The 17,199-nt window shown below is 38.7% G+C and overlaps 1 protein-coding gene across 1 annotated transcript; it reads left to right on the top strand.

Annotated features, from left to right (window-relative positions):
- Nucleotides 1-1,315: 1,315 nt before the first annotated feature.
- LOC139122891 (chymotrypsin-like elastase family member 2A) lies at nucleotides 1,316-14,822 on the top strand. The gene is made up of 9 exons (XM_070688734.1): nucleotides 1,316-1,476; nucleotides 2,255-2,403; nucleotides 3,036-3,273; nucleotides 3,871-3,996; nucleotides 4,743-4,864; nucleotides 5,252-5,340; nucleotides 5,515-5,789; nucleotides 6,615-6,769; nucleotides 14,569-14,822. Exons 1-9 carry the CDS (start codon nucleotides 1,419-1,421, stop codon nucleotides 14,740-14,742), a joined length of 1,386 nt encoding a protein of 461 aa, XP_070544835.1. The 5' UTR covers nucleotides 1,316-1,418; the 3' UTR covers nucleotides 14,743-14,822.
- Nucleotides 14,823-17,199: the final 2,377 nt, after the last annotated feature.

Here is a 17,199-nt window from a genome sequence, read left to right as displayed (position 1 = left end):
AAGCTTTCTATGACACAGAAAATCAAGGAATATATCGAATTCTATGGGGATTTTTAGCTGTAAACTCTTTTCCCTTTTCTGTTCATACTAAATTGAGCATGTAACCGTATAGTATTACACGTAAAGCTTTGCACTTTTTAATATCTTTCGTGGTAAGAAGATTGAAGGAAAACATGTGGAATGGGATGTTAAAATGGTCGGGCAATAATTGATTAGAATAAAGGGAGATACCTGAAGACAAGAAGCAAAAAAAGTGATTGTCAAGCTGTGAGCGACATTACCCGGACTCGTTAATGAATAAAAACAAAACAGTGTTGAGTGTTGAGAACATGCTGGTTCAAACAAACGCCACACAACCAAAAACAACCCGCGAAGCCCCAAATCAGGGTTTCAAGTAGTCCGCGCCGAATATGTAAAATGTCGTTACATTTATTAAATATTAATTTTATCTTCTCGGGACGAATAATATGATACGTCCCCGTGCGTAGACAAGCCGAGTTTGCAACAAACCAGATGCTGAAGGCTCCATATCAGATAAGATGGCAGAACAAACGAACATAGTCTTGCAACCTCGTGACGAAATCCTCGAGTCAAATCTTGGCAGATGTTTCCTATTATATTAACTGGAACGAAACGAACCGGAATTGGCGCTCGTTATTTAAGAGCAAAACTAGAACAATGCGGATTTATGACCCGACATGTATTAACTCCGTCGACGCACCTTGTTGAAAGCAGAAGACGACATACGTCCAATTTTGAGATGGGGCGAAGGTCAACATTAGTTGGTAGAAAATGTGTTTTGTATTTTTTCGTTATTTTGATCATTTTTATAGTCACATAATGCAGTGTGTAGCGTCCATATCCGTGACGTCACAGTTATACGACTCCGAGGTGTGTCAGTATATTGATGAGATGACAATAAAACAGATTCAACTGTCGCACTGATAGATTATATTCCTCTTATCTTTATTATTATTATGTTCTTCCTCAGCAAGACATATGATAACGCTAAATTGGCCCTAAATCTATAATCGCATCGGAAATTATAAAAAAAATAGTTTCAATGGCATCATGTAGAATGTCGGACATGTTTAAAGAGGAAAATGATATACAACGAACTCTCAATGTTTTCAAATTTAAAAAAAATGGTCGTTTACAGTGCTCGAAAATATATGCGTAGGTCACGCGTGCTGTACATTGTGTTCAGCGGCTACGAGATATGGGGTGAACTTTTCCATAAAGGTCGTCTCGTGTAGTCTCGCGATAAAGACATGCGTCAGGCGGATATGATAAATGGAATCACAAATGGGAATTTTTATGATTTCTCACACGCTTGTAAAGGTAGCGTATAAATTGGGCATATGTCACCGTTTCACCTCCATAGTTTGAGAAGACTGAGAGCGACCAACTGACAAAATATGATCCGGTACGCCATTTTTTTCGCGTTATTGGCCGTCACCTTCGGCCAGCAGAGAGGTATGTGTGCAACATCTTGTAATTTTTATGTATTTTTTGTTCCTCCAATTGCCAGTTATTTCAGAATTTTATTCCTCAGCCCGAAAATATGCTCTTGACAACAAAACACCTTCACCGTAGATTCTCGCACAATTTCTTGAATTTAAACACAAACTTACTTACCCAGGAAACACGCGTCCTCATATATGAGTAATGCAGATATGCAAAACAAAAACTCCCAAGCTCGGATTTTTCAACATTTTTGTTCGCCTTTAACTTCAATATGATACGTTCTTTTTTTATTTTTCATTGAAATTGTGCTTTACAGTCAACTTTGCTTGATGGTACAAAATTTAATGACGGAGAACTGACAGGGCCGATTTTGTGGACCTGAGTTACTGTTTCACTCTGTGTGAATTTGCAGAAATTTATCTATACAAAGTCTCAACTACTATGCAAACATCAATAGCCATCTAAAACAGGCTCATAATCGAAAAGTTTGAAATGAAAATTGAACTTCGAGAATACGTTAAAGCCAGTAGAACAAGGATTGTCACGGGCAACTTCACGATACGAAAGCCAAGATCGAGTTCTTAACCTCCGTTAAAAAATGCAACAATCATTTTAAAAACCAAATTGTACTTTTGACATTAATTTATCTTTACAGAAAGCCACCTATGGCTTACGTTAATTATTAAAATGAAATTGGACAATTACTTACCACAAAAAATGTCAGTAAATGGTTTTCCTGTCCGCAACAGGTAACCGAAAACTTTTTTTTTGTCTGACTCGCCTGTAGATTCTGGGTGTGGTACTAACCACTTTCAGATTGGTTTCCAAGGTGAATTCTTCTCCATGAACTATGACCCAGATCCAGCAAACAATGCCAGATACAGTCCAAACGCGTTCTGTGATTGGGTCTGCGAGACTTCTGCCGTGCAGCAACAGGTAAGAAATAGGCTCGTCCAAGGACCAACTTTTTTGAAATCTTAGGAATCTGGGCGATAACTTCGGATATGGCATTGTATTTGGTGATTTCTGTCTGCACATAATTGTTAGGTAATATTTTCGGTTCCACTGTAAAGTAATACATACTAGAATCTGAAGGAACAGAGTCATTCTCGAATGTTAAGATTTCAGTATATGAGGAAAAGAAACAAAACCTTTCTCCTTCGATATACTTCTTAAGTGAAATGTACCTATGTAACATATCAATAACAACAAAGCGTTACCAAAAAGTTGTCGTTTGACAGCGTATAGTTTTCCTTTAAAGCGCTTTCATATAACTGTCAGTCCGAGCTCACTATCATTTCGTCAAAAGCTTGGAAACAATGAAGTTTTATTAGGTCTCCAAATGTCTTCATTCTGTATTTATAGGAAAAGAATACATGTAAGATGTGTAGAATGTTGTGAATGATCTCTGATACGAGTCAGTCAACTTAAGTTGTGGTTTGCAATACTTGACAAAGCGTATAGGGAGCGTACGGTTCTTGTTGTTCCCTGGGTACTTGTTCAAGTCGGTTTACCTGGGCGTGAAACTGTTGCCAGTTAAAATGTACCACTTCTCACCATTCTTACAGGTCATCCAATTGACCTTTCTCGACTTCGCCGTCGAGGGTGCTGTTAACTGCGTATACGACAGCGTCACAGCTTACGACGGCACGGACGCAACCGCTCCCGTGTTGAGAAAGATGTGCGGTCACTCAATTCCAAACCCCACCATTGCGACAGATCGCTTCATGACCGTGCACTTTGAGACTGACGCCAGCGTCCAATATCGTGGATTCCATGCCGAGTGGAACACCCGTGACGAACCAAGTAGGCGTACTTTTATTCTGTTCTGGGATACGCTGTTAAAATCAACTTAACTCATTGCATAGTGTGCATCCATAAATTGTTATGCCAAAAGGCACATACCGGATTTTAATCGAGATATCATATTTTTCCTGAAAGAAACTAACAATGCATAGAAATATGTCATCATACAGGTATTCTTTGTTATGCCTGATTTAAATACCTTCAAACTTTAAAAAAAATGATCACTGGTAGCGAAGGGGTAATTGTGATGTCGTTCGCAAATGTTTGTTTAACCCTTTCACCACCATGGTTTGTCCCAAATCCATTGTTTTCTATGGTAAAGTTGGACCTGTACACAGGGAACTGGGGGTGAAAGGGTTAAATCACAGACATGGGAATTTTTCTTCTTGTCTCTGTTTAAATGAAGTTCACTACATGGGGCCAGATGATTTCTCACTTATAACTTAGGGAAAGTTTTGATGTCAAAAACAGGAATATTAACGCAGCGTGTCGTCTGAGAACGTATGTTACATGGTGAAGAAACTTTAGTTCTGCCACGCGCGGAATAATCATGGTAAAATGCCTCCCCTGGCTCATTGTTTCCCCCATTCCTTGCAGTCGAGTGTGGCACAGGTACTGAATTTCGCTGTGGTGATGACGTAAATGGCTTTTGTATTCCAATTGATCTGCGTTGTGATGGAACTGATGACTGCCCAACCGGGGAGGATGAGCTTAATTGTCCCGGTATGTATCAGTTTAGCCTTAAAATATCCGCGTAGTGATCCAGAACGACAACATACAGCTCCGGTAACGTACGAGCACACGCTTCCTAATAGTCCAAGGTTTCTTTTTTCGTCTACCGAAGTTTCTCAAATCGTAGGTTGACTGAGACGAGACATACAGCATTCAAAACAGATTATCGTTACTCTGCTTGTTCTGAAGAAACTTTACACTGCAGACAGATTCTTCCATAATCACTAGGCGATAGCACGGAAGCATAAACTTTTCCTGCCAGAAATTGTGAACGGCCCAATTCATGTCGTCTGTTACGACGCGAGAGGGAAACATTCCCTAGAGATCAACAGTCTGACATTTCAGCATTAACCGTGATAGCAGTCATATTTTATCACAGATCGTGTTATTCCACACTACATTTCCAGGAGGCTACAATAGAGTTAGCGATAAAAAATGGCGTAGTTTTACCTGCTGACTTGATCAACTGATGACCTCATTATGTATTGATTCACTCCGTCCACAAAACGTTTGACATTGTAAACACAAAAGCTAATATTAACAGTTTGAACTCTAAGTATTACGTCATAATTTTAGGGACAAAACACAAAACTGTATTTTACAGAACAAAAATTATGACAAGCATGTTAAAAGTTGGAGCTGATGTCTTCTGGATTCAGCGAAACCACCTCAAAACTAACATATCTTCATTCAAAGAGCACCTGATTAGCGTCTCTGTGAATTTCGTTGCCTTTCAGAAAACTCCTTATCTTGTGGAGAACCAACGTTTGCACCGAATCTCACAGCGCCATACCATGACGAGTTTTCAACTGATATCGTTGGTGGATGGCCAGCTGAGGCTGGTAGCTGGCCGTGGGTGGTAAGGCAGACATTTCCTTTCACTGTTTTATACGTGTAGAGGGCGTCTTCGGTCTTCACCAAGTTTCGAGTGTTGTCTGCACAGCAGGGGTAAAAACTGACTGTTGTAAAGAGGAGGGAAAGAACCCTCTTCCCGGGAACATATCCATAGGAACTCGGGAGACTTTGTGTAAAAAGAACCTGAAATGGTCTCATCCACTCATTCCTGTGTTAAATATGAGCAGCGATCACCATTTACAATTACATGTAAATAAACTCCCTCTAGTAGATACTAAAGATGTTTGGAAGTTTCTGACAGACAAGATGGACAGCATAACAATCTTTGACATTTTCTCGTTTAGATAGTTCCACTTGTAAATTAAATTCACCAGTATATCGTTCACAACAGGTTGCTCTTCAAAGAATGTTCAGCCATACCTGTGGTGGCACTATCATAAACAGTGGATGGGTAGTCACCGCCGCGCATTGTGTATACTTGTAAGTACATTTTAAATGCTATCATCAATTTTTTGAGTAGCGTACGCCCTTGGCACAGATTCATTTTACAGAAAAATGAAATATCACCGAGACTCACTCTACCATAATTCACTCTGCCATAATTCACTCTGCAAAGATGACAGACAGATGTTCCTATTCTTTTTCGTTATGTAGAGATCGGGTGAATCCCGCCGTTTATGATGTCATCACTGGAAAACACATATATCTGCAACCTGACCCATTCGAGGCGGTTCACGACATCGATGAAATATTCGTCCATCCAGATTTCAGCTTTTTCAAAGAGGATTACAACATTGCTTTGCTGAAGGTCAGAGGAGAAATGGATCTTAATAATGCTTACACTCATGATATCTGCCTGCCACCGTCTGGTATTACATTCGCAAACAACACCGAGGCATGGATTGCCGGTTGGGGAGACACTCTACCAAGTAAGAAGACGACCTGTTTTCCATTCTCACCCAATTCCATACCTCCCCCTAAGCGACTTTGGGTACTCGAGCGACCCCAAATCCCAAGTATTTTAGCTCACTGTCACCTGTTCCAATTTTGCCACAGTTACCATGGAAAGAGAAATTCTAACCAATCTCAGATTTTAAGCGGGTGGCCGCCTTTTAAAAACAGCGCCCTCACACGGGCATTTTGAATACAAGGAACGCCCCTTTGACCATATATGGGCATATTTAGATTACAGGTGACTGTATACCTTTAAATGTCAACGATCACCTGTGTTTAAAAGCTAATAATTTACTTACTCTTTACTGCCGTGCAACATGACATCACAACATGCCCAATAAACAGTATCATTCCAGGTCCATGCAAGAAACAATAAGAAATTGACAATAAGAATAGGGTCATCTTCAAGCACTCCTTAGTGATGATATTAAAGATGACTCAATAACACTTCTAATGTTCATTGAGATAACATAACCATATTGCATAAATGCAAATTTGCGGTCACCGGGTAGCCTCAAGGATCACCTGATACAAACAATGATACATCTCAAGTACTAATACCCGTCTCGGAATTAATATTGGATTGTTTTCACCGAAATTTTAAACTTTCTACTCAAATTATGGCGACAACATACTCTCTGTTAAAAATGCTATATGAATTGTGCAGTTTATCACGATTCATTTACTCTAGGGCTTGGTCTTTACCTGCTTTCATATTCAATAGTAACCCATGTGATTTCTTCTGCATATCTAATTGATACTCGAGAGATGGTTGTTTACCTGCGTGTGTGTTGTTGCAGGCACGGACGTGACTGGTATCCTCATGCAGGCTAATGTAAACATATACAGCAAAGAATATTGCAACAGTCCAGAACTGCACAATGGAGACATGTTTGAAACGACGATGTTCTGTGCAGGTGGAGATTCGCCAGCAGGCGATGTCGATGCCTGTAATGTAAGTAATAACGTATATAATCGCGATAATAGAGTAGATACATGAAGTCGTACGTATGTGCATACATAAATACAAACATACATACATACATTATCATACATACATACATACATACATACATACATACATACATACATACATACATACATTCAATCATACATACATACATACATACATACATACATTATCATACATACATACATACATACATACATACATACATACAAACAATCAAACAAACAAACATACAAACATACATACATACATTATCATACATACATACATACATACATACATACATACATACATACATACATACATACATACATACATACATACATACATACATACATACATACATACACACATACACACATACACACATACATACATACATACATACATACATACATACATACATACATACATACATACATACATACATACATACATACATACATACATACATACATAAATACAAACATACATACATACATAATCATACATACATACATACATACATACATACATACATACATACATACAAACAATCAAACAAACAAACATACATACATACATACATACATACATACATACATACATACATACACACATACACACATACACACATACACACATACACACATACATACATACTGTTATGTAGGTCATTTCCCCCACACTCATCATGACCTGAGTTCAATTAGTCTAGAACATTCTCAAGGTCACTGCCCTTGATGACCTCACAACCTTGAATTCAATTAGTCATGTTTGGAATGTTCTGGAAAGTTGATTAGTTGTGTAAGGGAGATAATTTTAGAACAGTAATTAGCATGTCAATAAAAGTTCTAGATTGTTCTTATATGCCTTTATAAAAGGGACGTGCACAGCTTCCAGTCAGACTTTTGGGATCGTGTCTCTTGTGTGTTACTAAACTCCAGCAGTAGTCATTCTCAAGACTTTTCAAGACCTTCACTGTCAACGCTGGATTTATACTGTGGTCTTTGTACAGCTTCAAGCCTGCAAGCCAAAGGACTGTTCATTCATCCGACTGACTGTTACAACTCTGAGACTGGAGCTTTGCCGTCCCAGCTGAGATAAGTAGTCTGTACACTTTTAAAGCTTGTACTCTGTCCCTAACTTAGCAATTAGTTTTGTTTTCATAATAAATTTTGTTTAAACGGAAACTGCTGAGTTCACCCTTTTGTTCGTTTTCTCTGCACGTAACAAATTGGGGGCTTGTCCGGGATACGAATATTTTGAGCCGTTTGACAACATTTTGACAGCCTTTTCAAAACTACTGTATACTGTGAACTCAGCGAAATTCAATCATGGCGGAATTCAAGCCAGACGAATTTATGGATGACCTTGATCGGACACATTTAATTCCCTCAGAAAAGACAACCTCATAGCACTGGCAAATTTCCTTAAAGTAGATGTCAAAAGATCTATGCGCAAGCGAGAAATACAGTTCAAGATTGCAAAACATTTAGTTAATTCTGGCCATTTGAGGAGTCTGCCTTAAAAGATTATGAGCCTGAGTCTTCCTCTGAACTCAGAAAATTAGAATTAGAATTGCGGACAAATTTGGAGATTAAGAAACTAGAATTACAAATGGAAGAAAGACAGAAAGAAAAGAATTACAAATGGAAAAAGAGAGACAGGCATTAGAAAAAGAAAAAATACGAATGCAGTTAGAAATGGAAGAAAGACAGAAAGAGAAAAAGAAAGGCAGGAAAGATTAGAAATGGAAGAAAGACAGAGAGAAAAAGAATTGCGATTAGAAGAACAGCGATTACAGGTAGAAATAAAACGTTTAGAGCTTGGACAGTCAGGAAAATTCTTCCCTTCAGACAAGTTTGACATCACTAAGCATTTCAGGTTAGTTCCCCCTTTCCAAGAAAAGGATGTTGATAAATATTTCCTTCATTTTGAGAAAATGCTCAGAGTCTGAACTGGCCTAAGGAGTCCTGGTCTATGCTTTTGCAGAGTGCTTTGGTGGGTAAAGCCAGAGAAATTTACATTCAGTTGTCAGTAGAGCAGGCTTCAAATTATGATTCTGTGAAGGAATTAATTCTCAAGGGCTATGAGTTGGTGCCTGAAGCTTACCGTCAGAAATTTAGGGATTGTGAGAAGGTGAAGGATCAAACTTATGTTGAATTTGCTCGAACAAAAGAACAACTGTTTGATCGTTGGTGTTCTTCTGAAAAGGTCAGTCAGAATTATGACAAATTACGACAACTTGTTTTGATTGAGGAATTTAAAAGGTGCATCCGGAGTGACATCAAGACGTTTATCAATGAACAAAAGGCAGATACATTGGAGGTTGCTGCACGTTGGCCGATGATTATTCATTGACCCACAATCTTCATTTCTCAGCAAACCATCCCAGTCCTTATCATACCAAAACAATGCAGACAAATTTAACTCTGCCTTTTTATCAAAGAATGTCTCATAGGAGAATGAAAATCAAATGACAACAGTCCACATAATTCAAGTAACACTACTACAGATCCAAGTTTTAATCCCCATCTAGCAAAATATTTGGTACTATTTCTTGTAACAAAGATGGCCATCTAATGTCAGATTGTTTTAAATTGAAAAGAAAACGTGAAGTTCAGTGTGGTCAAAGTGGATTTTAACCAACAGACTTTATTTCTTCATCATCTCAATTAGAGTATAATAATGTGTGCAATACATTTTCTGAGGTTAAACCCCTCTTATCTCCAATCAATGAGCTCATAGTTAATTCTTCTCAAGATAGCATTATGGGTATTTTCGAGCCATTTATTCATGATGGTTTTATATCACTTTCTAGTGATTTTTCTTCAGCTACCCTGTCAAAATTCTAAGAGATACCGGGGCTTCCCAGTCTCTTTTGTTGGCAGATACCCTGCCGTTTTCTGAAAAGTCATTTTCAGGTTCTAAAGTTCTTATTAAGGGGTAGATTGTAATGACTACATTCCTGTTCCTCTCCATAATGTCTATTTGTCTTCGGACTTGTTTCTGGACCTGTGGCTTTAGGTATTAGGCCTTTTTTGCCTTTTGAAGGGATTCACCTTCTTCTTGGAAACGACCTTGCTGGGGACAAGGTCATTACTAATCCACTTGTGACTGATAATCCTACTTTAGATCAGGATCCAGAGCCAATTGAACAGAGATACCCGATCTATTTCCTTCATGTGCCATTACTCGAGCCATGTCAAAGAAAACTTCCGAGAATCAAAATTCTCTCAAAAATAATGTCACAGATGTTGACTTAAATGACACCTTTCTCAGTCAGGTGTTTGACACGGATCATTCCGTTATCCCTCGTGGATTTGAAACTTCCAGTAAAACTTCTGCTGACCAAAGTCAGACATTTTCTAGATCAAATCTCATTGCAGAACAACACAAAGACCCAGATTTTGTCTTTGTTTGACAGGGTAGATGATGAAGGTAAAACTTCAGATAGCTCTGTTTCCTATTATACAAAATCTGGTATTCTCATGCGTAAATGGAGACCTCCAGATGTTTTTGTTGATGACGACTGGGCTATAAAACATCAAATTGTGGTTCCAAAGCCCTACCGTGCTGAAATATTGCGCCTGGCCCATGAAACGCCCTGGGCTGGTCATTTGGGAGTAAGGAAAACTTATCATAAAATTCTCAGTCACTTTTATTGGCCTAATCTCAGGCAGGATGTAGCACATTTCTGTAAAACTTGTCACACATGTCAAATGGTAGGAAAGCCAAATCAGACCATTCCAAAGGCCCTTTACAGCCAATTCCTGCATTTCAAGAACCATTTAGTAGGATTCTAATAGACTGTGTTGGGCCCCTACCAAAAACAAGATCAGGAAATGAGTACATGCTGACAATAATGTGTACATCAACTCGGTTCCCCGAAGCCATACCACTGAGAAATATAAAGACAAAGACTATAGTGAGAGCTTTAGTCAGATTTTTCACTTTATTTGGCCTCCCTAAATGTGTCCAGTCCGATCAAGGCTCCAACTTTATGTCTGGTATTTTTCAACAAGTAATGGATCAGCTAGGCATTAAACAGTATAGGTCCTCCGCCTATCATCCAGAAAGTCAGGGTGCTCTTGAGCGATTTCATCAAACTTTGAAAAACATGTTAGGACCTACTGTTTTGACACAGAGAAGCAGTGGGATGAAGGAATTCATTTTCTGCTCTTTGCTGTTAGAGAGTCAATTCAGGAGTCTCTTGGTTTTAGCCCATTTGAGCTTGTATTTGGACATACAGTCCGTGGCCCACTTAAGCTCGTTAAAGAGAAATTCCTATCAGACGATGATGATTGTCTGAATATTTTGCAATATGTGTCAGATTTTCGTACAAAACTCTCTAAAGCATGTGAATTAGCCAGAGAAAATCTTGAGTCATCTCAGCAGTCAATGAAAACCAAATATGATAAAAACACCTCAAAACGGAAGTTTGAACCAGGTCAAAAAGTTCTTGTTCTACTTCCAATTCCTGGCAAACCACTCCATGCTCGTTACTTTGGGCCATACCTAATTGATAAGAAATTGAGTGATTTAAATTACATCATAATAACACCTGACAGGCGAAAACAAAAACAGCTATGTCACATAAATATGCTTAAGCCATATTTGGATAGGGATAATCCTACTAAAACAAAGCCTGTCAGTACAGTCAGTTCTGGCCATTATGAAGATAGTGATACTGAAACTGACTTGAGTGAAAATACTCTAAACTCAAAGCTGGGCTCGGTCAAGCTTCAGAACTCAGAAATCCTGGAGAAGCTGGAGTCTACAAAGTTGGCACACCTCCAGCCAGAACAACAACAACAGGTGAAAGAACTGCTCCACGAATATAAACACCTGTTTCAAGATGTTCCAACGAGGACAAACGTCATCTATCACGACGTTGATGTTGGGGACAGTAAGCCTGTAAAACAACATCCATACAGACTGAATCCAACAAAAGCAAAATATCTCCAGGAAGAAGTCAAATACCTGCTGGACAATGACTTTATTGAACCCAGTAAAAGTAACTGGAGTTCGCCGTGTATACTTGTTCCCAAATCAGATCACAGTTATCGTATGTGCACGGACTTTAGGAAGGTCAACACTTTAACAAAGACAGACACTTTCCCAATCCCGAGGATTGATGACTGCATCGACCGAGTGGGAAAAGCCAAGTATGTGACGAAATTTGACCTACTGAAGGGATTTTGGCAAGTCCCTCTGACGGCTCGTGCTCGTGAAATATCCGCCTTTGTTACACCAGACGGATTGTTCCAGTACAAGGTGATGCCATTCGGAATGAAGAACTCTCCGGCAACGTTCCAACGGATGATCAACGACGTCATATCCGGGCTAGACGGGTGTGCAGCCTATGTTGACGACGTCGTCCTGTATAGTGACACCTGGGAGGAACACATCAAGCTCATGCGGAAGTTCTTTGAGAGACTGAGTAAAGCAATGTTGACTGTCAACCTTGCCAAATCTGAGTTTGGTTGGGCGAGGGTAACTTACCTCGGACATACTGTAGGACAGGGTGAGGTAAAACCTGTTGATGCAAAAATCAGTGCCATTTCAAGTTTTCCCATACCAAACTGCAAACGACAACTGATGCGCTTTCTCGGTATGGCTGGTTACTACAGAAAATTCTGTCCAAATTTCTCCACAATTACTGAGCCTTTGACTAACTTACTTAAAAAGAAAGTAAAGTTTGTTTGGTCAGAGCAATGCCAACAGGCATTTGATACACTTAAAGCCATACTTCAAAGTGCTCCAGTGTTGTCTGCACCAGATTTTACTTTGCCATTCAAATTAGCTGTAGATGCTAGTGATACGGCTGCTGGTGCTGTTTTATTGCAAGAGGATAGTCATGGTATAGATCATCCTGTTTGCTATTTTTCACGCAAATTTAACAAATCCCAGAGAAACTACTCTACAATTGAAAAAGAGTGTTTATCTTTGATATTAGCTTTACAGCATTTTGAAGTTTATGTTACTTCTTCAAATCAGCCAATAGTGGTTTATATTGATCACAACCCTCTTGTTTTTCTGCAGAAATTCAAAGGCAAAAATCAGAGATTGCTAAGATGGAGTTTAATGTTACAGGAGTTTAATCTTGACATTAGACATATCAAAGGCAGAGACAATTTAATTGCAGACTGTCTCTCTCGTATTTAGAACTTATTGTTGTTCACACTTTTAAGATTACATTTGTAAAAGAAAGATTTTTCATTGAAAAATTTTCTTTTTTGAAGAGGGGGTGTGTTATGTAGGTCATTTCCCCCACACTCATCATGACCTGAGTTCAATTAGTCTAGAACATTCTCAAGGTCACTGCCCTTGATGACCTCACAACCTTGAATTCAATTAGGCATGTTTGGAATGTTCTGGAAAGTTGATTAGTTGTGTAAGGGAGATAATTTTAGAACAGTAATTAGCATGTCAATAAAAGTTCTAGATTGTTCTTATATGCCTTTATAAAAGGGACGTGCTCAGCTTCCAGTCAGACTTTTGGGATCGTGTCTCTTGTGTGTTACTAAACTCCAGCAGTAGTCATTCTCAAGACTTTTCAAGACCTTCACTGTCAACGCTGGATTTATACTGTGGTCTTTGTGCAGCTTCAAGCCTGCAAGCCAAAGGACTGTTCATTCATCCGACTGACTGTTACAACTCTGAGACTGGAGCTTTGCCGTCCCAGCTGAGATAAGTAGTCTGTACACTTTAAAGCTTGTACTCTGTCCCTAACTTAGCAATTAGTTTGTTTTCATAATAAATTTTGTTTAAACGGAAACTGCTGAGTTCACCCTTTTGTTCGTTTTCTCTGCACGTAACAATACATACATACATACATACATACATACATACATACATACATACATACATACATACATACATACATACATACATACATACATACATACTGTTAAAATAATATTCAAAGGGACAGAAATGCTTTTATTGACCCTTCGTGATATTAAGAAAACAAGGGATATTTGCATAAAGTCAATACCGTGAAGTAATATTTGTTTGTCATAGGAAAGCAAGTCTAGAGGTCACTAACGAAATCATCTCCTTGCATTCCGCAAAGAGGTAATATTTTGGCACTTTTGCAATTATGTACGGTCGTTATTTTGTACTTACTAGAATATTCGATGTTTTCTTGATATCACAAAAAGGGTCAATAAAAGCATTTTTGTCCCTTTTAATATTATTAATATCTACTTGAAAGTTAGTGTAGGTCGGTAGGTAGGTTCGTAGGTAGGTAGGTAGGTAGATGGATAGACAGATAGATAGACAGATAGATAGATAGATAGATAGATAGATAGATAGATAGATAGATAGATAGATAGATAGATAGATAGATAGATAGATAGATAGATAGATAGACAGAAGGATGTATGGATAGATAGATAGATAGATAGATAGATAGATAGATAGATAGATAGATAGATAGATAGATAGATGTGTAGATATTCCGTACATTACACAATTACATGTGCATTAACATGTATACGTATACTTGATATACGCATGTTCATCATATTATCAATGTATATATCATCATTTATGTGTGTATGAATATGTCCATATATGTGCGAACGTATTTAGATAAGTAGATAGACAGAGAAATAGGTAGATAAATAGATAGACGGATCGATCGATAGATTGATTGATAGATTGATTAGTTGCGTTTCACCAGTTACTACATTTTAACGAAGTAACCCTTTCAGTATCAATGAAATCTTAAAAATTCACATAAGTATGCCAACTTTTAAAAAAAAATCCTACTTTTATATTGTTATTGCCTCAAGGGTGATGATGGAGGCCCATTGATGTGGTACCAAAGCAGCACCGCCAAATGGAACCTTGCCGGTATCGTCAGCCACCGTAGCGGTGATAAATGCGCTGAGCCAGGTCTACCCGGCCTCTACACCGATGCTTCAAGCGTGGTGAACTGGATCAGGGACATTTTGCTCCATAACTAGGAAATCGGACGTGGCTTTGTTTTACACCTTGCTGTGGTATTTCTGTCAAGTTGGTGGAAATAAACAACAATAACATGTAATTTGAGTGCTTTTTAGTCGTGTTTGCTATTTATTATCATGTGAGAGGTATATGTGATTAAAGACAGGCTGACTGTTGAGATATTGAATTTTGTTGTGCCTGGCGATTTTTTTTTGTGTGTGTGCATTGAATATGGACAAGACGATAACATTCTTCACTATGGATTATGCTCGAAGCAAACTTGTTTTTTTTTTTCATTGATAAAATGTAATAGAATGAAGGAGAGGCCGCCAAATTTACCCACAAAAGTTGCTTTGTTCTTATCTTCATCATAATCTGGGATCAGAAACACAAGATTTTAATCGTGGATAAGTTTGCAGATTTAATCTCCGGGTGTACGGATCAGTGCTTTCTGATGGGTTAGCAAAAGAACGTGCTGGGGAGTGGTTTACAATCGTCAGGTGCGCACGGCTTATATAGTCACCCTATAAACAGCCCTAATCATGGATCTAAAATAGGACTATTTTAGTTCCGTGTCCTAACCAACACTAAGAAGGGTCCCTGTCCGAGTAAACGCCCATGGCCAGCGAAGTTGGTGGTTTACATGTGGGTTTGCTAGATCCAATTGTTGCTATTGCGACCATGCGGATGTGTCATGGCAGAACAGTGCGACAGCAGCCACTATGGGCAACCACAGTGGCAACGGATATTGTTTACGGCGTGAAGCGGTTACGTAACCCATCCATGTTCGCCTCGCCTCAGGTTGCTCTCGCCTCTCTTTTCCGAAGAGTGCCGACCATGCATCCTTCGGTAATTTTCGGATTTTCGCCAATTGTTAAGCGAAAGTATGTTCGGCAAAGTTTGTGTTATTGTTGTCGTGTGGTGCTGAGCGGAATCGGCGTGCTGGCGAAAACGGGAGTGTTTTGAGCTTCAGGAAAGTGAGTTTTACCGTTTTAAAAATTCCTCTCATATTATTATGAATATATAATGAGTGTGTTTGAACCAAATTTGAAAGTCTTTTATCGATACTGTCTGGTTTTACTCAATGGTTTACGGTCAGTCATACCGTCTTTTATACGTGCGTCAAGGAAGGACATGTTTATGAAACTGCTGGCGTGTTATGTTTTGATTTGCGTGAAGCAGTGTTTCTGGCCTGAGAGCTCACAAAGTAACTATGGTTGCTACGCGACTGGCAGTACGATGCCATCTCGTCGTATTTTTCGCATAATCTCGTGTAATTATCAACCACAAACAAAGCCTCCAAAAAGTTTAACACCTTTGAAGCTCATTTTAATATGAAAAGCCAATAGTCTACCGAGACGACCATGGAACAAAAGGTATGCAAGCGTTGCCACTCTGTCCATGTTTCTCTGTGGGGCAACGTGACAAAGGACGGCAATGAGCAACAATGAAGAACGGACCAGTGATTACCCAGCTGTGTCAAACTTATTACACTCCCCCCTGCCAAACCAAGCTCTACCGCGTACCAAACACTGTGAGACAGCGAGAGAGAGTGAGAACGTGTAAGACTGATAGAGATAGTTCAGCTATCGATGTGACATGCACAAATTGAAACGGAAGTGTACATATGTATATAACAGACACACATGTCTGCAATAGACAGGGCCGAACGCAATGAATTGAAAACATACCTCCGTGTTTAATGAGTAAATGGCACCATTTGGTAATTTGCCATGCCAAATATGTTAATGCTACCTGCATAAATATGTTCTAAAAACTTCCCTCGTGAAATTTTGAAAGAAACTGTTAGTATCCGAACTATGACTTAAGAGTCGCAAAATGGATACCTACTACAGCTACATGCGATCATATCGCAAAACAAATTGACTTCAATATGTATATGTCATGGTAATGTTCCTGTACTAATTTTGAACGAAAGTATGCCCAGACGCCATTTAGCGATGTCCGCAAACTTAAAATAATATTAACTATGTGGCCTTAACATGGTGCATATGTACTTAATCATTTGTATACGCTATTATAATACACAATGCGCCTCTGGTACAGATATTTGGACTCTCAAACTTGTACAGTTCTTTTCTGATCTACCATTTGTGGGGGTTCACTTTAAAGCTCTTTGTGTAAGAAAACTTTTTATCATCTAAGTTTTTCAAAAACTAGTTTTTCAAAATTAGTTTTTCAAAAATCGAAAATTTTGTTTTCTCTCTATAGAGTTAAACACAGGGATGGCGGCCATTTTGGGTAATTTGTTTCTCTATCATCAAAATACGCACGAAGAACCCCTGATATTCTTCATTTGAAAGAAAAAGGGTGAAATATTCTTTGAGGAAAGTTTTTTGAGCAAAAGTTTAAATCTTTCGCTTCCTAGGCGCGTACTACCTTAAAGCAATTTTGTGTCTGCATTGTCAACAGGATTTGCGGGCTGATGCTATTTGATCACATGACATTTCGACAGA

Source organism: Ptychodera flava, chromosome 22 (assembly GCF_041260155.1).
Source record: "Ptychodera flava strain L36383 chromosome 22, AS_Pfla_20210202, whole genome shotgun sequence".
Classification (NCBI taxonomy): Eukaryota; Metazoa; Hemichordata; class Enteropneusta; family Ptychoderidae; genus Ptychodera; species Ptychodera flava.
Note: the sequence above shows the minus strand (reverse complement) of the source record. Positions and strands in the feature narration are given on the sequence as shown.

Bases quoted from the DNA above. Each gene is read 5' to 3' on its own strand.
- LOC139122891 (XM_070688734.1), top strand. From the start codon at position 1,419: ATGATCCGGTACGCCATTTTTTTCGCGTTATTGGCCGTCACCTTCGGC. The intron at 1,477-2,254 runs GTATGTGTGCAA...ACTCGCCTGTAG, and splicing joins CACCTTCGGCCAGCAGAGAG to ATTCTGGGTGTGGTACTAAC. The intron at 3,997-4,742 runs GTATGTATCAGT...GTTGCCTTTCAG, and splicing joins GGATGAGCTTAATTGTCCCG to AAAACTCCTTATCTTGTGGA.